The sequence below is a fragment of the Scardinius erythrophthalmus genome, assembly GCF_964197995.2.
Source record: "Scardinius erythrophthalmus genome assembly, chromosome: 22".
In the NCBI taxonomy this organism is placed as follows: domain Eukaryota; kingdom Metazoa; phylum Chordata; class Actinopteri; order Cypriniformes; family Leuciscidae; genus Scardinius; species Scardinius erythrophthalmus.
This window is the reverse complement of record NC_138242.1, coordinates 21,078,017-21,098,838: the sequence shown is the minus strand read 5'-3', so window position 1 is coordinate 21,098,838 and position 20,822 is coordinate 21,078,017. Positions and strand designations below refer to the sequence as shown.

The 20,822-nt window shown below is 36.3% G+C and overlaps 2 protein-coding genes across 4 annotated transcripts; both read left to right on the top strand.

Annotated features, from left to right (window-relative positions):
• The first annotated feature begins 815 nt into the window (after positions 1–815).
• On the top strand, positions 816–8,242 carry atp6v1ab (ATPase H+ transporting V1 subunit Ab). 2 transcript variants are annotated; one of them, XM_081353172.1, is made up of 15 exons: positions 816–933; positions 2,306–2,398; positions 2,681–2,809; positions 2,914–3,128; positions 3,356–3,493; positions 3,584–3,735; positions 3,942–4,104; positions 4,194–4,302; positions 4,390–4,512; positions 4,602–4,716; positions 5,193–5,256; positions 5,389–5,592; positions 5,734–5,828; positions 5,935–6,106; positions 6,674–8,242. In XM_081353172.1, the coding sequence occupies exons 2-15, from the start codon at positions 2,317–2,319 to the stop codon at positions 6,764–6,766; spliced, it is 1,854 nt and encodes a 617-aa protein (XP_081209298.1). In that variant the 5' UTR covers positions 816–933; positions 2,306–2,316; the 3' UTR covers positions 6,767–8,242. The 2 variants fall into 2 exon arrangements, with proteins under 2 accessions (XP_081209298.1, XP_081209299.1); XM_081353173.1 differs by lacking the exon at positions 816–933 and having other exon boundaries at positions 2,302–2,398.
• A 602-nt stretch (positions 8,243–8,844) lies between these two features.
• Positions 8,845–20,805, top strand: gramd1c (GRAM domain containing 1c). Of its 2 annotated transcripts, none has more exons than XM_081352136.1 (18): positions 8,845–9,034; positions 9,693–9,791; positions 10,117–10,252; positions 10,386–10,486; positions 10,636–10,731; positions 10,816–10,896; positions 12,308–12,432; positions 12,533–12,692; positions 13,277–13,436; positions 13,523–13,660; positions 14,550–14,668; positions 15,604–15,746; positions 15,864–15,967; positions 17,315–17,485; positions 17,716–17,785; positions 18,731–18,850; positions 18,935–19,040; positions 19,312–20,805. In XM_081352136.1, exons 2-18 carry the CDS (start codon positions 9,702–9,704, stop codon positions 19,378–19,380), a joined length of 1,989 nt encoding a protein of 662 aa, XP_081208262.1. In that variant the 5' UTR covers positions 8,845–9,034; positions 9,693–9,701; the 3' UTR covers positions 19,381–20,805. The 2 variants fall into 2 exon arrangements, with proteins under 2 accessions (XP_081208262.1, XP_081208261.1); XM_081352135.1 differs by having other exon boundaries at positions 8,918–9,034; positions 13,277–13,445.
• The last annotated feature ends 17 nt before the right edge of the window (positions 20,806–20,822 follow it).

Genomic DNA, 20,822 nt, shown 5'->3' with positions numbered 1-20,822 from the left:
TTTTCAAATAACTCCATTTGAATCTAGACAAAACCAACCAGAGCAAAAAATAAACAGCATATAGGCTATTATTTTTCCGTTTTATTTTGACTGTTTTTATTTAGAATTTTTTTTCTTACAATTTGATTAATTATTAGCTTTTCACCAGTTTACAAACCATTTTGCTGTTCCTATAACACAAACCCCTGTTTGAGAAAGCCTGACTTAATGCACTTCACATTGTTGATATAACAAAGTGTTGAAAAAAAAAAAATTCCCTTTGCATTTTTACATCACTATGCTATGAGATTATTCTATTCAAAACAATGTGATTAATGCGTTAGGTCAAAAGTAATAAAAAAAGTGACCAGATTATATTACTTAAAATGTGTCATTTAATAGATACTGTATTACTATAATTTCATCATATATAGGCTAATTTGTATTCAGTAATGGATTACAGTAAGTAATCTACACTGTGTATGATTAGTGTTGTGGCAAAAATCTACAGAAAAGTGGACCTTAAGTGCCAGAGTTGAGAACCCATATGTTTCAAGTAAAGATTTGTGCCAAGAAAAATGATCCCTGAAAAGATTTAACATTTTGCTTGAACACTTGTGTTAGTTTCTGATTTCTTGCATAGTCTAAAGAAAACAGTGAGAAAACGGAGAAATGTGTTAATAAGAGAAACCGCTTTGTTTACTTTGATTTGCTGGATTCAAGTGAAGAATTCCTTTAGAAATGAAGTATATTTGTGACCCAGAGAACAATAGAAAGCAACGGCGCACACAGTAGGGGGCGATGTGAAGTTTAAAGCAAAGACTCTTCACTCTGCAGAGGGAGAACGGGCCGTGACGTCAGCTCTCAACTGAATGAAGTCAGCTGACTTTTCTCGTTTCTCTCGTCTCATCTCTCACCAAAGGATCTGGACACAGGACCGTCTCATTATCTGAGGTATTTTTGGAAATTACTATCATTTTTTTTTAGTGCTGAGACCGCATTATACCGTACTTATTAGGTTAATCAAGCTGAAAATACGATTATATAAGATTTTTTTTCTTAGATTTTCTTTGTCGTTTATTTATTCTTTAATAACCATTATTTAACAGTTTATTGTGCTGTTGTGTGCACTGTGTCGCTGAATCACTGTTCGCTTCGGATCTGCGCTCGCCTCAGTCATCTCTCGTGACATGTTTATTTTCCCCTGCACCACTGGGAAATATCCCACTTGAATGCTAAACAAATTGTGGGGGATTTCAATATATCATCTGGATAGATTTCCTCACGGGTTTCCGAATATCAAGATTTTCAAGTGAAAAAAAAATACCTTAGATTTTCAGCAAAGGTCAAATCGTATCAGCAGCATCGTGATCATGTGATCATGCAGCATCTCTTCGCAGCGCAATCTCCATTGCAACATACAACAGCTACAAGCATTAAAATGTTTATAGAATATTAATATACTTTAATATTTAATCTTCAAATCTTTATCTCTGCAGAGGTTTTTTGTTTTTGATTATGTGACAACCACTGCTGTTCTCTCTCTCTCCAGTCAACAACAGCATTCAATGTTTGCAGACCACATGTCCTTAAGGAATTTTCATTTTTCTTTACTGACAGTACTTTACTATTATTATTTCATGATTTCAAAAGTCAGCTCTGTCTGTTTTTTTATCCTATTTATTATGCAGGATTGTTGCTCAAATTCATAGTTGTCCTCCTCAATGTTGGGCTCATATATTGGAATGCTGTAGAGAACTAAATGGATCATTCGTCCCCAATAATCCCACATGTCATAGAAGCATCATGTGATTATAAATTCACAAAAACCTGGAAGTTCGACTGGTTCCTCTTGAGGCGTTTAATAACAGGAATAGATGGTTATATTTATGAATAAATGTGTCAGTGCAATGCATTATTTTTATAGACCATTTGGGGTGTTTAGTTGTAGTTCTCAAATTAAAAAGGATTTGTTCAGTTTGTCCAAAAATGGCACAACAAAACAATTTTTTTTCCAGATTTGCTCAACTGTCTATTTTCCCCACTTCCTCGCATGGTTTCTTTTACAGTCAGTGTCATGTGCCTTTGGTCATGTGACGCTGTTCCATGTTTTGTCTCACAGTATGCCTATATAAATGTTGCTTGTATAAATATAAATGGGCTTTTTACACAGGATAACATAAATACTGCAAATTATTCTGATATAAATATGTAAAAAGAAAGTAATGAAATAATCCAGATAGTAATCTCTATAATTACACAGATTTTTGTATTTGGATTGTATTGTATTTTTATTTATTTAAATTTTGACATTATTTTGTGTTAGACACACTCAAAATGGATTTCTCCAAGCTGCCCAAGATCCAAGATGAGGAGCGGGAGGGACAATTTGGATATGTGCATGGTGTATCTGGACCTGGTTAGTAGAAATTCAGTTGTCTTAAATTGTATTTTATTTTGTTTTATTTGTATTATACACATAAATAGCTTTCCTGTAGCTCAAACAGTAGAGCGTTGGCGCTAGCAACGCCGAGGTCATGGGTTCGATTCCCAGGGAAAGCAAGAACTGACAAAAAATGTAAAAATGTGTACCTTTTGATGCTTTATTCTATTGTATTTTATTTTTTTATTATTGTTAAACTGTCCATAAGTCATTTTTAAGGTTCCATTTATTGTTACTGACTCTCTAATTGTATTGTAGTGGTGACGGCCTCCAGTATGGCGGGAGCTGCCATGTACGAGCTGGTGCGAGTGGGTCACTGTGAGCTTGTGGGAGAGATCATCAGGCTGGAGGGTGACATGGCTACCATCCAGGTCTATGAAGAGACATGTATCCTATTCTTACCTTATTAAAGGACACACTTTCTACGGTTGCTGTTATGCGGTGTGTAGAATCTATTATATAGTTTAGTTGTTTTCCTGAGCTTTCATCAGCTGGTGTTTCCGTTGGTGACCCTGTCCTGCGCACAGGGAAACCTCTCTCTGTGGAGTTAGGACCAGGAATCATGGGTTCAATCTTTGATGGTATTCAGCGTCCCCTCAAAGACATCAATGACCTCACTCAAAGTATCTACATTCCCAGAGGAGTCAACATTGGTGCCCTTAACCGTGATCTGAAATGGGAGTTCACTCCAATCAAGAGCTTGCGTGTAAGTGAATGATTCGTTTTAGTTTTAAGTTAAGGTACTGAATTATGGAGGCATCACAATATTATGATGTGAAATATGAAAAACTAATATACTTTTCATAACATTATTAGTGGACCTCAAGGAAAAATATGAAATTACCACTTTAAAATTGCTCCAACTGGTGCTGTCAGGTGATCAATCAAATCAAATGTTTGAGTGATTTGAAGCTGTTTCTGTGTCCATCACAGGTTGGCAGTCACATCACCGGAGGTGACATCTATGGAATGGTGTTTGAAAACTCTCTTATTAAACACAAAATAATGTTACCGCCAAAAAGCAGAGGAACTGTCTCGTATGTGGCTCCACCTGGAAACTATGATGTCTCGGTGAGCCTAGTAACAGGTTAAATTTGTGAAGAACGGTAAAATGTTAATTATTTGGATATGGAAGTCAATGTGCTTGTGTGTGTTTGTCAGGATGTGGTGTTGGAGTTGGAGTTTGAGGGAGTGAAAGAGAAGTTCACCATGGTGCAAGTGTGGCCCGTGCGTCAGGTCCGGCCTGTCACCGAGAAGCTTCCTGCAAATCACCCTCTGCTGACTGGTCAGCGAGTACTGGATGCCCTTTTTCCGTGAGTCATGTTGTATAAAATAATTCAATATTAAATGTTAATATTTCCATAATTTTGAAATGACAAAAAATGGACAAATCATGGATCTAGCCCAATTTTCTCCAATCAGCAGAAATGGGAGTGGTTAAATAATTGGTTTAAATAATTAAGTACAGTAGAAGTTTTGGTTCAACAGATCTTTTAGTTTTCCCTGTTTGATTCGACAGATGTGTGCAGGGAGGAACCACAGCCATCCCTGGTGCTTTCGGTTGTGGTAAAACTGTGATCTCTCAGTCCCTGTCTAAGTACTCCAACAGTGATGTCATCATCTACGTGGGCTGTGGGGAGCGCGGTAACGAAATGTCAGAAGTACTTCGAGATTTCCCTGAGGTGAGTAGCATCAGTTATTATTGAACCAACAGCACATAAACTATAATAGAAGGTTCAGTAGAGTGATTGACAGTTCTCTTGTCCTATAGCTGACCATGGAGGTGGATGGTAAGGTGGAGAGCATCATGAAGAGAACAGGCTTGGTTGCCAACACATCCAACATGCCCGTAGCTGCCAGAGAAGCTTCTATTTACACAGGTTTGTAGAATATTTAATATAGAAATAATGTGCACTTTAAATGTAGCGGCTGTGTTCTCATCATTTATGGGTGTTTATTCCATCTAGGAATCACACTGTCTGAGTATTTCAGAGACATGGGCTACAACGTGAGCATGATGGCTGACTCCACCTCTCGATGGGCAGAGGCTCTGAGGGAGATCTCTGGTCGTCTGGCTGAGATGCCTGCTGGTACGTGTGCTGTGACCGTCTCAGCCACCACAGAAAATGTTATAAATTCTAAACTAAATTTGTGTTTGTGTGTGTGCTCTCATTCACAGATAGCGGTTATCCTGCCTATCTCGGAGCACGTCTGGCCTCATTTTATGAGCGCGCCGGCCGAGTTAAATGTCTTGGTAACCCAGAGAGAGAGGGCAGTGTGAGCATTGTGGGAGCGTAAGTACTTGATTCCATGCTTTTTCTTCTTCATTTGCTTTTTTACTTTGGTTAAGTTTTTCTTTTATATTTGATATATTTTCAACAAATCTTACAATATATGGCTATTGTTGTTACTGTTAAAGGGATAGTTCACCCAAAAATGAAAATTCTGTCATCATTTACTCACCCTCAAGTTGTTACAAACCTATAAGAATTTCTTTTTTTCTGCTGGACACAAAAGAAGATATTTTGAAAAATGTCTGTAACCAAACAGTTGATGGACCCCATTGACTTCCATAGTATTTTTTTTTTCCTACTATGGAAGTCAATGGAGAACATCAACTGTTTGGTTACAGACATTTTTCAAAATATCTTCTTTTGTGTTCAGCAGAAAAAATAAATTCTTACAGGTTTGAAACAACTTGAGGGTGAATAAATGATGACAGAATTTTCACTTTTGGGTGAACTATCCCTTTAATGTGTTTTAATTGCAGTGTGTCTCCCCCTGGTGGAGATTTCTCAGATCCTGTGACTTCTGCTACACTTGGTATTGTACAAGTAAGTGAAGATTCTAGATTTTCTTCTCATTGCTCTCTAAATACTTGCTTATGGTGAAAAAAACCCAACATTTTTTTTCTTCTAGAGGTAAACCATCTCAAAGTTCATATTATCTCTTATTCTGTCTTTCAGGTGTTTTGGGGTCTGGATAAAAAGCTGGCTCAGAGAAAGCACTTCCCTTCAGTGAACTGGCTCATTAGTTACAGCAAGTACACAAGAGCTCTGGATGAGTACTACGACAAGCACTTCCCTGAATTTGTGCCACTGCGTACCAAAGCCAAAGAGATCCTGCAGGAAGAGGAGGACTTGGCTGAGATTGTGCAGCTTGTGGGGAAGGTGAGTTTGTGGGTTCATGTGTGTTTTCTGTTTGTACACATCGCTTAAACTTGATTGATTTTGTAGTGTTATTATGTATTATTATTATTATTATTCAGTCAGTTAAATTGGAACATACAACACATGTTATTTATATTATAGGCATCATTGGCTGAAACTGATAAGATCACACTGGAAGTTGCCAAATTGATCAAGGATGATTTCCTACAGCAAAATGGATACACACCTTATGACAGGTAGTGAACACATGCTTGTGATGTGTATAAGCTGATGATTATTTAACTTTGTCGCATTCGGGTTAATGGGATAGTGTGGAACTAAAACATTCGATTTCATTTGCAGGTTCTGTCCGTTCTATAAGACAGTAGGTATCTTGTCCAACATGATTGCGTTCTATGATATGGCACGTCATGCCGTAGAGACCACTGCACAGAGCGACAATAAGATCACCTGGTCCATGATCCGGGAGCACATGGGAGAAATTCTCTACAGGATCAGTGCCATGAAATTTAAGGTACATGATGTAACACTGATTGTTTTTGTGCCGTCCCAGATTAAATAAATCGCGCCTTAAATGTGTCCAAATAGTCTGTGCCACTTGATTTATTAGAACTTCCATTATCTTGGTTTGTCAATAGTTTGGTTCCTCTTTTATGCTGATTATTCACAAGTATCAGGAACAAGCCAAACAGTGCAATTTAATCATATTGCATGCCAGAGGTTGAATATTATGTACATTTTTTAAGCTGAAGTGATTTATTTTAAAATATTACAATTATTTTAAATAATTTTTAATATATGTATATTTTTTTAATTTTACAATTATTTAAACACTTTCTGCTATCCAAGCTTAACATGCTTTCAACTATAAGTAAACCATTCATTGGTTTGGACTGTTAGAGAAACCACTATGAAAGAGTCATTATTTTGTTGAATAATTGTAATTGCTTATAAAACATAAAAACAAGAATCAATTTAAAAGACTGTTTCTTTCTATATATTTAAATTGTTTTATTTTAATTTTTTTTTCATTATATTCCATTTTCAAGATGTTTTTTAAAAGTCTGTAACTGCATTTTAGGACCCTGTGAAAGAGGGTGAGGAGAAGATCAAAGCTGATTACGGCCAACTCCATGAAGACATGCAGAACTCCTTCCGTACACTGGAAGAATAAAAAAAGAGTCTTGTCTTAAGCCATCATTCTCAGGGCAGGGCAGCAGAAACCACCAATCCCCCCACCCCATTCGCACAACACACCCACAGTCAGTGTCCCTTTTCTCTGTCTAATACATTCCACTGCTTTACATTCATCTTGTGGTGTTATAGATGCTCCATTGTTCTTGAGGTACCGCCCAATACCTTTGATTGTTTGTGTGTGTGTGTGTGTGTGTGTGTGTTTGTGTGTGTGTGCGCATTTGTGTATATGTGCAATCTGTATTTTCCTCTTTAAATCTTCTGCTCTGCCCAAGTTCTTCTTTATATATTACCATCCTCTCCATAGATATAGATGTTATTAAATAATTTGATGTAATTATTGTTATATTTGTATCTGTACAGAAGATTGAAAGACATGACTTCAGAGGTTCGATATATTTAAAGCTGGTAAATTTACAGTTTTAATGGTTTACAAAATTTGGTATGGCTGTTTATTGCAGTATTGTCCTGTATATTTTTTTGGAGGATGCAGTACATTTCCTCTTCACTGCTCACATGAAAATGTGTTTGAGTCCTGAAAAATTAAATAAATATTAATGAATTTACAAGTATTGTGAATTACAGTATTTCTGGCTGCGTTTTGGGGGTCTTGCATGTTCAAATAGAATGCTCGTAGTTTCTTTTAATGAAAATTAAGCCTTTTGGCCATTTTGCTAAATAAAACTTGAGCAAGAAAGATTATCATGGCTACAAGTGATAATCTCTGAAAATGACATTTTTGAAAATGTATTCCTTGCCACTATCACACTATCTTACTCATGGAAGGTTTTTAGGCAGTCATCATTTTACACGTTTTGTAGTATGTACTGTGTAAATAGTTCTTTAAAAATAAATTGGGTGGTGTTGTGTTTGCATCACTCCTCAAGTAGTTCCTCAAGTATTTCTAGCTTTGTGCAAGTCACTGTGCAGCCAAGAACAATGCACTTCTTACCATTTTCATATGGTGTGATATGAAATGCCATATAATTGTCCATTCTATAGGATAAAAGAAACCGTTTGCTCCTATAAACGTTACAAATGCAGCCATTACTTAAGTTAAGAACTATACAATACATCCAAAATTACTGATGGGTCAGTATTCTTGCCAATGTTACTCGCGTAATTTCTTACCCTTCAAGTTTGGTTTGTTCTCAAAGGTTGAATGTCATGTTTAAGCAGAGGTGTCTTCTTTTACTATGTCATATTTACTTTAGGAATATATACTTGTGTGTGATGTCAGTTTGTATAACTGGTCTTACTGCATTTTCTCGTCTTAGTTTCCTACCCTGAGTTCTTGTCGATACATTTCTAACACTTTTTATCTTCCAGTCTTATCTCCACGTGTTACATAAACAGCCTATCTTGTCTATGATTAGGTTTGACTTTACTATCTTGTTAGAGCTTATATCAAATGTTACAGGTAAATCTAACCTTATTAATAAAGATGTCCAAAGTGCCTCAACCTCATAAAGCTATTTAATTAAAGAAATTCTATAATATTTGATCTTTTAATGATTAAAATTGTTGCCTAAAATAAAACTGTTCAACCGGAGCAAAAGCGCTATAAAATTTTACACCACATTATGTTTGCTTATCCATCACCCATGAAAATATGTCACGCCAATATCTGTCATATTAACTTGATTTTCCGATTTTCCGAGCATGATAGGCTAGCCTAACAAACAGTGCGGTCAAAATTGCTAGGTGTCTGTAATAGGTGAATAGGATTCAAACAGAAACATGCTATTAAATATACATTTTAAACTGAACAGACACTGCAAATAGCCTTAAGTAATAAAGACTAATACAAAATGATCGGCTACATTTAAACTTTTATTAATCTGTAAAGAAATAAAATATAATTTTAAATTGAATGTTTTGTCAACTCCTTTTTTACAGAGTCCCAGTTTAAGCGTTATGCTTAATCGAAACTTTCTTAGAATTGGACTTCACACAAAAAGGAGTCTCCTTTGTCATGCGTAAAATATGTAAATTACAAAGTGAGCTTGTTCTCAGCGTCGAATGTTGCTTCATGAGCTGGTAGAATCTGACTGTACAGGTTGCCAGGTGTGAGTAGGACGGTCTCAATCTCAACAACGAGACAGACAACAAGACCACAGCACGCTGAAGACGACACACTGCTGTCGAAAGTTTACGAGCATTTGGAATATCGGCGACGGTTGAAGCTTATGGTAACGCTCTTACACCTGGATGTAACCAGGACTAATACTGAACACGACCTTCTCAGGTATGTATTTTGTCTATGAGAACAAGCTTCTGAAGTCTTTTATTTATACATTCAATGTTCTGTAATGTTTCTGTCAACACTTTTAAAAATAAAGGTTCTTTATTGGCATCAATGGTTCCAAGAACATTTATCATCCATGGAACCCCTGCACAAAAGATTCATTATAGTAGAAAAAGGATTCACATTATTAAAATGTCCTAAGAAAAATTGTTATTTTAAGAACTGTTAATATAAAGCTTCGTTGGGGAACTTAAAATGGATCTTCCTTGTGGCAAAACCCCCTTTTTAAGACTGAACACTGTAAAAAGTTATATGATCTGAAAACATATGTTTTTACAATGCTTTAACTCTTCAAAACAGGTTAAGCAATTTTCAACTGTTTAATGTAATTCAAGTTGATTGTACTTAAAAATTGAAGGCAGCTACTTTTTATTTATTTATTTACAGTGAATAATGTCTAAAAAAGGAAACTTTTTTTCACACAAAAGTCTGTTTTTTAGAATGAAGCTTTAAATAATTAAATCATTTGTAATGCAGATTCAAATGAAACACTTTTGTGTGCTTATTGGTTTTACTAAAAGCTGGTAGATCAATCGGACCATTATTATTCAAAAAGTGGTTTGGTAAAACATCATTACCTTCAAGTTTACTTCACCAGGCGAAAGGCATGACCGAAATACCAAAACAAGAGATGGGCAATGAGCTCACACAGGACAACAGTCAGTCTGGGGAAGTCAGATGGACAGAAGAGAAAGAGGTGAGATTGAACTTGCTGTTTTTACTTGATTACATTGATAGAAGTCCCATGGCAACACTGTATTAACTTCAATTTATAGATATGATCTTAAGCAGAATTATCTTGTACAGTTTGCTGTACTTTGTCCTGCTAAAGATTACAGACACTGTATCAGGATGAGATTACGCAACTGGCATTGATTGCTAAATGTTGTGAGATATTAGTAAGCTATTGCTGATTTTACAGTATGTATTACACAGATTCACAAATATTATTATTATAATATTACAATATTATTAATATTTTTAATTTTTATTTATTTACTTGCTGTGATTTTACCTCACAGGGTCCAGAAGTCAGTGGACAGGGCATAGCTGCACCTCAGTCATCTGAAGCATTGCTGTACAGTAGTTATAAACAGAGGAGTGACGAGTTTCGGAAATTATTCAGAGAGGTGCCTGAGTCTGAGAAACTAATTGCAGGTAAGACTGATAGAGGGAGACAGAGAGAAAACAAACAAACACTTTTTTTTTTTAAATATAGAAAAAAAATTGTTTTATACAATATTTGTATAATCATATTAGATATGATTTGAATGATCCATTTTTTTCCTAGACTACACCTGTGCTCTCCAGAAGGATATCTTGTTACAAGGCCGCATCTACCTTACAGAGAATTGTTTTTGTTTCTACAGTCATGTTTTTCGTGGTACAAAAGTGAGTTGTGCAATAAAACTTTGTCAATCTATGAATTATTGTCATGCCATGACCTATAGTGAGCATATCAGAGATGCTTTATTAGGAATTTCTTTTATAGATTCCATTGCTCTGCAAAAAAAATGACAATAAACCTGATTTTGACTTAGATCATGGTAAATATGAAGGATGTCACCTCAATGTCAAGAGAGAAGACAGCAAAATGGATACCAAATGCTATCCAGATCAGTACTAATTCAGAAAAGGTGAAGTTCAACGATCAATGTTTTTAATTCTTAATTTTGTCGTGTTTATGAAGACGGAAAAATTTATTTTGGAATTTTCCACAGCTGTTCTTCAGCTCATTCCCAGCAAGGGAGAAAAGTTACCAGAGTATATTTCGGCTTTGGCAGAATATTCTAATGGAGAAGGTAATTTATTTCTTTTTCAGTACTGTTCAAAAATGTGTTGTTGTGACAGATAAGTTAGCTAATAATTCCTTAAAATATGCATATCATCTTGGCTGTAATTTACTGTATGTTTTTACTCTACAAAACAATTTTTGCCTATTCTCAAATATGATCTGAAACAGATATAAAATAGTTTAAAAAAATTAACAACACATTCTTAAAAACCCGTCCAATATCAATTTTAGTGTTCAGTGAGTCTTCATAGCCAACACAAACTATTTATTTGTGTTAGGTAGCCTAGGGTGATTAATAATGTGGCATATTAATACCATGTGAGGAAAACAGACAGAATAATACCCTATAGACCTACGTTCAGGGATGTGCTTCAGTGTAAACAACCTAAACCAGTAGGGTACACTTAACAAGGCAGCATGAACATAGTTCTTTGACCTCCATTGAGGCGTGACTTTCTTCGTCTGAAAACATTGCACAGAGAAAATGCTGCTTCTTAAGAGGAATACACGCGGAAATGATAGGAGGAAAATTAGTATGGAGATAAACGACTAAAACCATTTATAGTCCTATTGTTAAAGTAAATGAATAGCTCACCACTAGGGGGCGCAGTGGTGGCCTTTCGTGGCTTCCTGATTTCAGCATGAGTCTTTCGCTGGAAGCGCACAGGTTACTGGCGTTCAGCAGGTAGGTGACCCTACGGGGAGCCTTTACTGACCGTATAATTTAGCGTATGAATAAAGAACATATTCTAGTTTTAGCTGCTTCTTTGAATGTTTGATGTAACTCTAAATAGGTGGGGGCTTTTTGGAGGTTTATAACGTTACATCCATAAAATGTTTTCTCTTCGGTTTGTTGTGTGATTGTGTCCGTGCCATACGGCCTTAAAACAATGTTTTGAATTTCGTTGCGCTTATTTGAAAACTTTTTTCACACGACGCGGCTGAGAATTGAAGAATTTTTATATGAATATCTTTTTCATAAGGCTTTTGTTGAAGTTTTCCGGTTGCTTTTTGTCGAACAAACTCTTGCTTATGTTCGCTGATACTGTCTGTCTATTTACATGTGTCGCTGAAACGTCTCTAACGTTACGCCTTTTTTCTATGGTAACCGTAGTTTTCTGCAAACTTATCGTTGCTACTGCGAAACCATACATTATCATGGAATATTCTTCATAAATCTCCATCTTTCACGTTACTGTTGCTTGTCATTTGCCCTTCTAACAGATTTGATCTTTGGTCAGCGAGGTGTGGAGCAGGTTTGGGCTGTTTTATGTGCTGGTTTAGATTAATATCACCACAGGAACTTGAATAGAAATGCTTAAGTAAATAGTTTCAGTTTTTATAAGACAAAAAGTGCACATAGGAGGGACGGAAATAAGTAAGTGTATGTTGCTCAATGTAACTTTCCTCTCTTGCAGAAATTGACCAAGTTGGAGCTGTTGCAGATGATAAAGCAGCATTATGGCAACGACTTAGGATTGAGTCATGATGAAATGGAAAGCTTTCAAAGATCAGTAGATACTGTCACACCTACCCTGCCCAGGTTAACTACACACACCCATTCACATCTACACATGTCAACAGCTGTTTGGATATATGAGAGATTAGTTACTTGGATTTCAGGTCCCATCTCTCTGTTGCAGTCTGAATATGCGTGGAGAAGATTACACCGGGAGGCCAGAAAGGCCCACATCGCTTCGTCTTCCCCAAGGGGAGATGAATTCTTATGAGGCCACCACAACACAGGGAGACGACACACAGTCTTCAGTTGGACTGCAAAGCATGCTCTCAGCAAATGGAGGGGTACGTCGATAAATATGGTTCCCTTGGCAGATGGATTCTTCCTAAAATGCTTTGTCTAATGACCCATATGGCTGGCTGGGGTTTTATATATATATATTTCACTTGCTCTCTAAGGGACTTGTTGAAAATTTTGCTAGAAAAAGTTTTAGAACATTTAAAAAAAAAAAGTTTTAGTACGTTTAAAACATCTTGAGTGATTTTAATCAAATACACACACACTCACACACACAAATTAATTGAACTTACCAACTCGTAACATGCTCATGATTTTGAGTGTAAATTTGTGTAATTAAACAGACTTTAAGAAACTTAAATTCTTAAAATATATCATAATAAAAGACAATAAAATAATTTATATTCTTGATGTTGTTTAATTTTATATTGCCAGAAAAGTCTTGAATATATTGTCAATATTAAATATATTACCCAACCCTACCAAATGGTCAACTTGTTAAATTGTTGAATAAAAAGCTATGTATTCAGCATTTTATTTTATTTTAAAGAAAGAAAAGTAGATTTTATAGCAAAGTCTTTAAAGTAGAGCTCATGTATAGTTGTTGATATTTGTGTTAAACCCTCAATAGGACGACTCTCTCAGTACCCCGTCCCATCAGCGCAGTCCAAATCTGTCATTAAACCGCTCGGGGTCTGAACGAGTGTCTAAACGCTCCTCTCTCTCTCTGGATCTAAATGCCAATGAAGACCAGCTCTCTGATAACAGCAGATCTGACAGCCTGGAGGAGGGTGAGATGAGTATGTATGTTGCCTGTTTCTCATTCCATGGCTGTGTTGATGCATTTTTAGTTTACTTTAGTATTGATTTCTTGTAGTGGAAGAATGTGAGACTGTGTCTCAGGGAAGGCTGTATGTGAACCGGGTCTTTAACATCAGCGCTGAGAAGATGTTTGACCTGCTTTTCTCCGATTCTAATTTCATGCGGAGGTTTATGGATGTCAGGAAGATCACAGGTACTTCGGTTTAAATTTAGTTTACATTTTAGTAGTTTTGTTAGGTGCTTTTATCATCTCTAAGTTTTGAAAGTTTATTTTTAAACTAATATTTATATATATTTTTTAATGGTTTAAGTATTAGTTAATGGTGCACTCTGCATGATTTTCAGTTACTGTTGGTAAACACAACATTCACACTTAGCCCCTCAAAAGCACAAGCCCTGTCCCCTAATATCAGTTGCACATGCAGCCCAACTGTCTCAAGAAACTACCAGCAGGAAAATGAGTGATGAGCTATTTTGCAAATATTTTTTTCAATTATTGTGCTTATCATCATGCATAAATTATTTTTGTGTATTATATGAAAGAACAGTTATGCTAATAGTTAGATGACTGGCTGTTGTTTGCGAGCAAATTTAGCCATCTTCAGTCTAGCTCGCTAATAAACAATTACATGTCATCACAAAAATGTAATTATAATGCCTAGTAATCTGTCAAGTTACAGATAGTAGTCAGTAGCAACATTAGCGAACTGTTTTTGTGTTGAGACACGACAACTTACCAGAACTTCCCAAGCTTCAGACACAGAAGATACAGTCCCGCCCTCACTTGCTCTGCACAACGTTATTAGTTAGGGCTACACACCCACTGACCAAAGGTTGTAGCCCAGAAATGTACTGAGCATAGCAGTTCAAGAAGAAAATATGAAAATGCAGGCACAGGGCATTGCGTCTATAGATACAAGCACCACACATTTCTAGGGGGCCATAAGTAATGATTGAGAGGCATTATTTTTGTACGAGTTTATAAATCCTGCATAGTGAACCTGTAATGATAACAAACAATGTATTTTGCACATATTGTTTTGGCATACTGTTTGTAGTAACGAAAGCATATCGCCTGACAGGTGCAAGCTCTACCTCTTGGCAAAGAGAGGCCTCTGGCGGTATGAAAAGGACTTTGAACTACACCATCACTATTTCTAACCCCCTTGTCGGAAAGTTCTCCACTGCCACAGAGAACCAGGTTAGATTCGCCACTGTGTGGCTCTGTCACAAAACCTAGTGAGCTGCACCACTATTTACTTCCTACACAGGAGCCTCAAAAGTGACCGGTTTGTGGTCAAACAAATATTAAAAACGGTTTAACCTTATTGAAAGGCTGCATTTCTTTGGTTGCACTATCAGTTTAAGTGCAGTATTTGGTTATGCCACATTTATATTTAGACATGGATGGCAGGAAGGAGCTGTGGCTGTGGTTGTTATTTTTGTGATATTAGCATCTGTCACTTCTGTAAATCTGACAAAACGCCACGTCCAAGTTAGTTGTGTGTGCTTTGTCAGTTTTTTTAACTTAAAACTATAGAGCAGTTTGCCAGTGTAATTTCCACTGCAAAGAGTATTCAGCTCTTGTTCTGTGACGCATAGAATGACAAAGTATATAACTACTGTTCTGTTCTCTGTTAATTAGGCAATAGACAGTTTTTGGTTTGATTGTATTATGCAACAATTAACATTTATAAGAAAATGACCGTAATTACAAAACCACCTTCTTCCAATTATTTGATGTAGTTGATTGCACTTTAAAGTCAATGCAGTCAATTAGATTGAATTATCACAATAAGGTTCAAATGCAATAATGGTGACTGGCCTAATGACTACATTCATATAATGAATGTAAACACGGTGACAGATAGTGCTAGTCAATATAGACTTAGACATACAGGTGACTTTAAAGATTACATTTTTATATTTGGAAATATATTTATTAGCAAGTCATAAATATTTAAGGATCGCTTTATCCAAAATTTAAAAGAGATATTGTATTTCTGGCCTTACTAAACCGTGTATGAACAGAACCATATTTAGCAGTCCAAACAGGACTGACAGCTGTATTGTGCTGCTGTGTGAATGCAGCCTCTGTGTGTAAGTGGAATATTTTCTGATTTCTGTGCATTCTAGACACTATATAAAGAGTCACGAGAGGGTCAGTACTACATGATAGATTCGGAGGTCTACACACATGATGTCCCTTATCATGACTACTTCTACACTCAGAATCGCTTCTGTATCATCCGTAACTCCAAGCACAAGTGCAGACTCAGGTGAGCTGGTCTTAATATCTGTGTGTCTAACCTCTTTCGTTTTGACTATGGCACTGAAATCTCTTGATGTGAGAGCCATTTAGTAAATAATTGAACTCGTGATCTCTTTCTGTTCAGGATTTACACTGATGTCAAATACAAAAAGCAGCCCTGGGGTCTTGTTAAATCCTTTATCACCAAAAACTCCTGGAGTGGCCTTGAAGACTACTTTAGACATCTTGGTTAGTATGAATTTTTTTTTTTTTTTTTTTTTTTTTTTTTTTTTTTTTTAACCCTCCCTAGCACTCTATTTTACCTCTGAAAAAATCAATCAAAAACCAAATTTTATTTTTCTTTATATTCAATATGCTTTAAGACAAACCCATGGCTGAGTATTTTCTCCTTAAAACTGCAATGTACAGTCTCAAAAATGTGGTTTGAAACCGTTTCCTACTGTCACAAAAATGTAACCAATCCCGGGTGGGGCTTTTCCTATCAGTGAGCACAAAAACACCTTTAAGAAAGGACTTTATAGCAATATAGCGGGTGAATTTTGTATATGATGTCTATTAAGATGTTATGATGAATTATATGCCTTTCTCCACTGATGTTCTAAGTTATTCAAAGCGTTTCTAAGAATGCAAATTTTTAGAAGGCAGCTGTGTGACTCTGAGATGGCAAACGGGAACATGGTTTTTGTAACATTAGCAACACATTATCAGCTGTTTGATAATGTAGTCAAGCCAAAGGCTAATCATATCAACCCGACGTTGTAGAGGGCGATATATAAAACACTTTAACATTACATCAGCTTGTAGACGACCCTGTATATTTAGCTCTTTCTATACTTCTTCTGAATCAAGTTCCTGGTTGAAACATATATGGCTGATTTAAACCAATATTTCAACTTGCCATTGTGTGGCGTTTACTATAGTTGACTGAGTGGGATCAGGTAGTCCGAGCTGGTGTGATTGAGTAGAGGCGGGGCCAAATTTGCATATTCATGGTTCTGCGTATACTAGGTGAAGCAAGCGTGTTACATTCAAGCTGTTTTAAAGCATAAAAATAAATTTTCACAGGATTTTTTTTTTATATGTCATTTTGATTATCAAAGATGAGTTTTAAGGGATAAAATAATTGACTGCAGCAGGGGGACTTTAACTTCATGGTCTGTAGGATGTGGCCATTTTCTATATGTCCTAATGTCACTAATTAAATCTATATATAAGTGTTTCTTGTTTCATTAAAGTGAGCAGAACAGCAGACTCCACAATATTTTTCTTATCGACTGCGAAAAGAAAGCTGGCTAATCGCTTCTGTGCCATGGGATGTTGGATTAGGGAATCGAATGAGTAATGAACATTAGTGACTTGCTCTGAGTGTCTTGGGAGCGCTATTAACAGCATGGATGTGTCCATTTCCTATTGGTGAAATGCATCAGTTGGATCCATTGCCTGCAAGGCCATTTTCTTCATTTAATTGCAAAACTACAGGGATGCCAAAAGCCAGATCCCTAACCAATCCAGTGACCTCCAGGCTCTCATATTAATGCAATTACCATGATCTTTACCTCACAATGCACATCCCAGAGGCAGAGCTGCTTGAAGAGGAGGCAGAGTTGACTCAAGGTAGCGGAGATGCTGGGAAGACGAGTGGTTTGCGCAGGAGGCGAAGAACCTTCAGTCGCACCCTACAGGAACACATGAAGCCGGGGAAGCAGTACAGCGCAGACTCTGATCAGCAGAGAGGCGGTACCATGGGTATAAATATATATATCTATCTATCTTTTTTTTTATATATATATATATATATATCTGAATCCAAAATCTCTGCTACTGGCCATAAAATACTGATAAACCCTAGAAAAAGATACTCATACTAATCAGATGTGCTCATTTGGTGGTCTGTTCTTTTTTATATTCAAGCAAACATGAATATATTGTGTTTTAGACTTAAAACAATTCTGTTTGCATTGCATTTTACATTACAGGTGCCATGGACATAAAGAACACACCACACAGATGGAGCGTCACTTCAATTGTAATTGGGATGAGCTTAATGTAAGGCTTCATTTACTCTAAGGCCTGTTTCACACCTCATACATAAGCAGTGTAAGATTAAGCCGTTTTTACGAGTATTCTAGGGTTTGTGTACAGTGTGCATGACAAAAATACCATATCATTACAGTATGTGCATGCGCAGCCTGATTTTTCTAAACGCACACACATGCGCAATGATTCTTTTGCACTAATTCTTTTGTCCACATGGTGGCAACAGTGCTACAGGGCCATTGTTTCACAAGGTAGTTAAAGAATTTTTTTTTATTGGGGACCGCCTGTGTAAGCGTTTAGTTTGAAAGGCTATGCTTTGAAAGTATACTTTGAAAGGCTATGCGTACAACTTGCGTATGTGTAAAGAAAGGTATGCTTTGGGATTTAGAGCTCTGATACTAACACTGTTTCTGCTGTGTAACAGAGCTACAAAACATTACTACTGTACGTAACTACAGTTTTTCTTTAATAAAAATCTCAAATCCTTTAGAACTTGCCTATTGAGAGTTATTAAAAACTTGAAGGGGACCACATTTACACATTTGTAAAAAATCTACATGGAACAGAACTTTAACTTGATAAACAGCTTAAACGATCCAGATTCAGTCAGATTTAATGAATAGAAAGTCTTTGTTTGAAACCCAAAATTCCAGAAACTTTCACTGTGTATCTCAGATATATTGTCTAAAAAAAAAAAAATCCATAACTACATTAGCATATATTGCAAGAGATTATATACTATACAATTATATATTATATGTTATCTGCTTAGTTCAGAAATAGAAAAATAGAGAATCTGAGAATTCTGTAACCTGTTAACATAAATATGCACTGCTTACATCTGCGGTGTAAAACATGGAAGGAAGACTATTAATTTCAACCATGGTCATTTAGAATTATGTACGAGATAAATAATTAATGTGCTTATGAATGTGACATTGTTTTGCCTTTCAGACTTTTCGTTCTGGTGGTTCTGAACTTGGGGCTGTTCTTTAAACTTTGGGCCATGGAAGATGTCGCTCATCGTATGTATCTGAACACCAAGCACAGAATGGAGGAGAGAGTAGTGTCTAGGTAAAGGCTCTTTCAAAAGACATTGTATTTTGTTTTTGGTACATTTTTATGAACAACATTGACTTACTAACTGTTTTTATATAGTTTGGCACCTGACCTAGGGGCCAGACAGGGTATGCCACACAGAAGTCGAGAGGAAGCACAACTACTGAAAGCAGTACTGCAGGACTCCATTAACCTTCTTGAACAAGTATGTTTGGGTGCCATACTGTCTCTTATTAAACCCATCCTTCAATGACACATTAATGCAAAACAAACCGTGGTTGTTCACCGTTACTCATCAGTGAGACTTCTTTCCTGTCTAATTTGGCAGTTCTTGACCAGAAATGTCGATCTTATGGTGTTAGTCAAAACTATTGCTGGGGTTACAAGGGGTTACATTTACATTTGTCATTTCTTTTGGCTAAGAGATCTATTATGTAATTTATTTATTTATATTTCTGCTGCTTCCTTCTTCACAGCTACGCAGTTCTCTAATGGTGCTTCAGCAGAACTTTCAGGTCTACAACAGGTCCTCCTCTCAGCTTTAAATGGCATTGGGTTTGGCGACCTGACAACACAAGGGTATTCTTCCCATAAGACCTGTCCTCGCTGAGGAGTGTTGCCATAGGGCTAGTCACCCCAGGGCAGACTCGTAGCCATGTTCATCATCTCTCTGGGCTTTTTTTGTTGTGGTTGGATGTTTTTTTAAATTGTCAAAGCTGTTTTTGTCTTGAATGGGATCTTCGCACTAGCACAGTAAATCTTGCGAGTTTCCTCGTGAATATGCAAACTTGAACTTGAAGCTGTAGGAGAAAAGTGTCTTTTGCTTATCGTTGATATTGCTGAAGTGAAGGTAACAGCAATGTAGCAGGTTTAAACACAAAAGGTTCTCGTAATCATGTTCTGAACTGCCGGATGCTAATATGATGTCCATTTTTTCTGGACTACAACAAAAGCTTTAATTCTCAGATATGGAATGGATTCAGTGCAGTTGCACATGTCCTTCATTTTGATTATGGAGGGGGCAATGCTGGCCCGTTGCCTCCGGTTCACATGTTAAAGATCTGCCTAAAATTTCCTCATGTGGCTTTTTTGTCTTGATTTAGACAGAGCTCTTGTCTTTAGATACCTCTAAGAATTTGTAAATGATTGCACCTTAAAACATTATTAATGCAGGGATCACTACTGACAAATGATTGTGCATATTAAAATTGTAGAATGTTTGAAGTTCTGAATGCTCATCGGGATTTTAATAATGTCTTACAGTACAGGTTCATATGGAGAAGATGAAATCTCTGACATTTACTGTAAATGAGTGATGTTTTACCTATAAATTGTTTACACGTCTTTAAATACCACTTTTGGTTGTTTAACAGCTTTTAGGGACTGAATTGTCTTTAAAATAAATTTGTGACTCATTCATGTAAATGTTTACTTGGGGAAAATAAAAAATTGTGTGGTAATACTCAAGCATTCCAAACAGAGAAACATTAGGTGGATGATTGTGTATAGATGTCTATTTTTTCTCTTAATATATTAAGACATTTCTTCTGAAACTATTTATAAATAAAATTCAAATGTTCAATTTGTGAAGTTTACATTTTATTGATTTTATTTTTTTTAATGATCTTGTTAGTAACATCAAATATCACAACATTATTACATTGACTTCATCTCAAAACAGTGCCTTTAAACAGATGCTGTCTTACTCCACAGGCTGTGACAACACGTCCAAAGAAGTGTGCATTTACATTTTAAATTACTTTATAGTTTGTTTTATTTCATGTGTGCTGAATTAAATGACAGAAAACTAGCTTTTTTGGTGTTTTAAAAGGCTGCGGATGTGCAGATGCCCTATATGACGTCACGCGACGTAAATATTCTGTCAATGAACTTGTAATAAAAATAAAATATGTTGCATTGTGTTTGTCGAGAGGCATTTAATAAAAGATTGTCTTGATAATAGCCCACAGAACGATTCTCTGTCTAT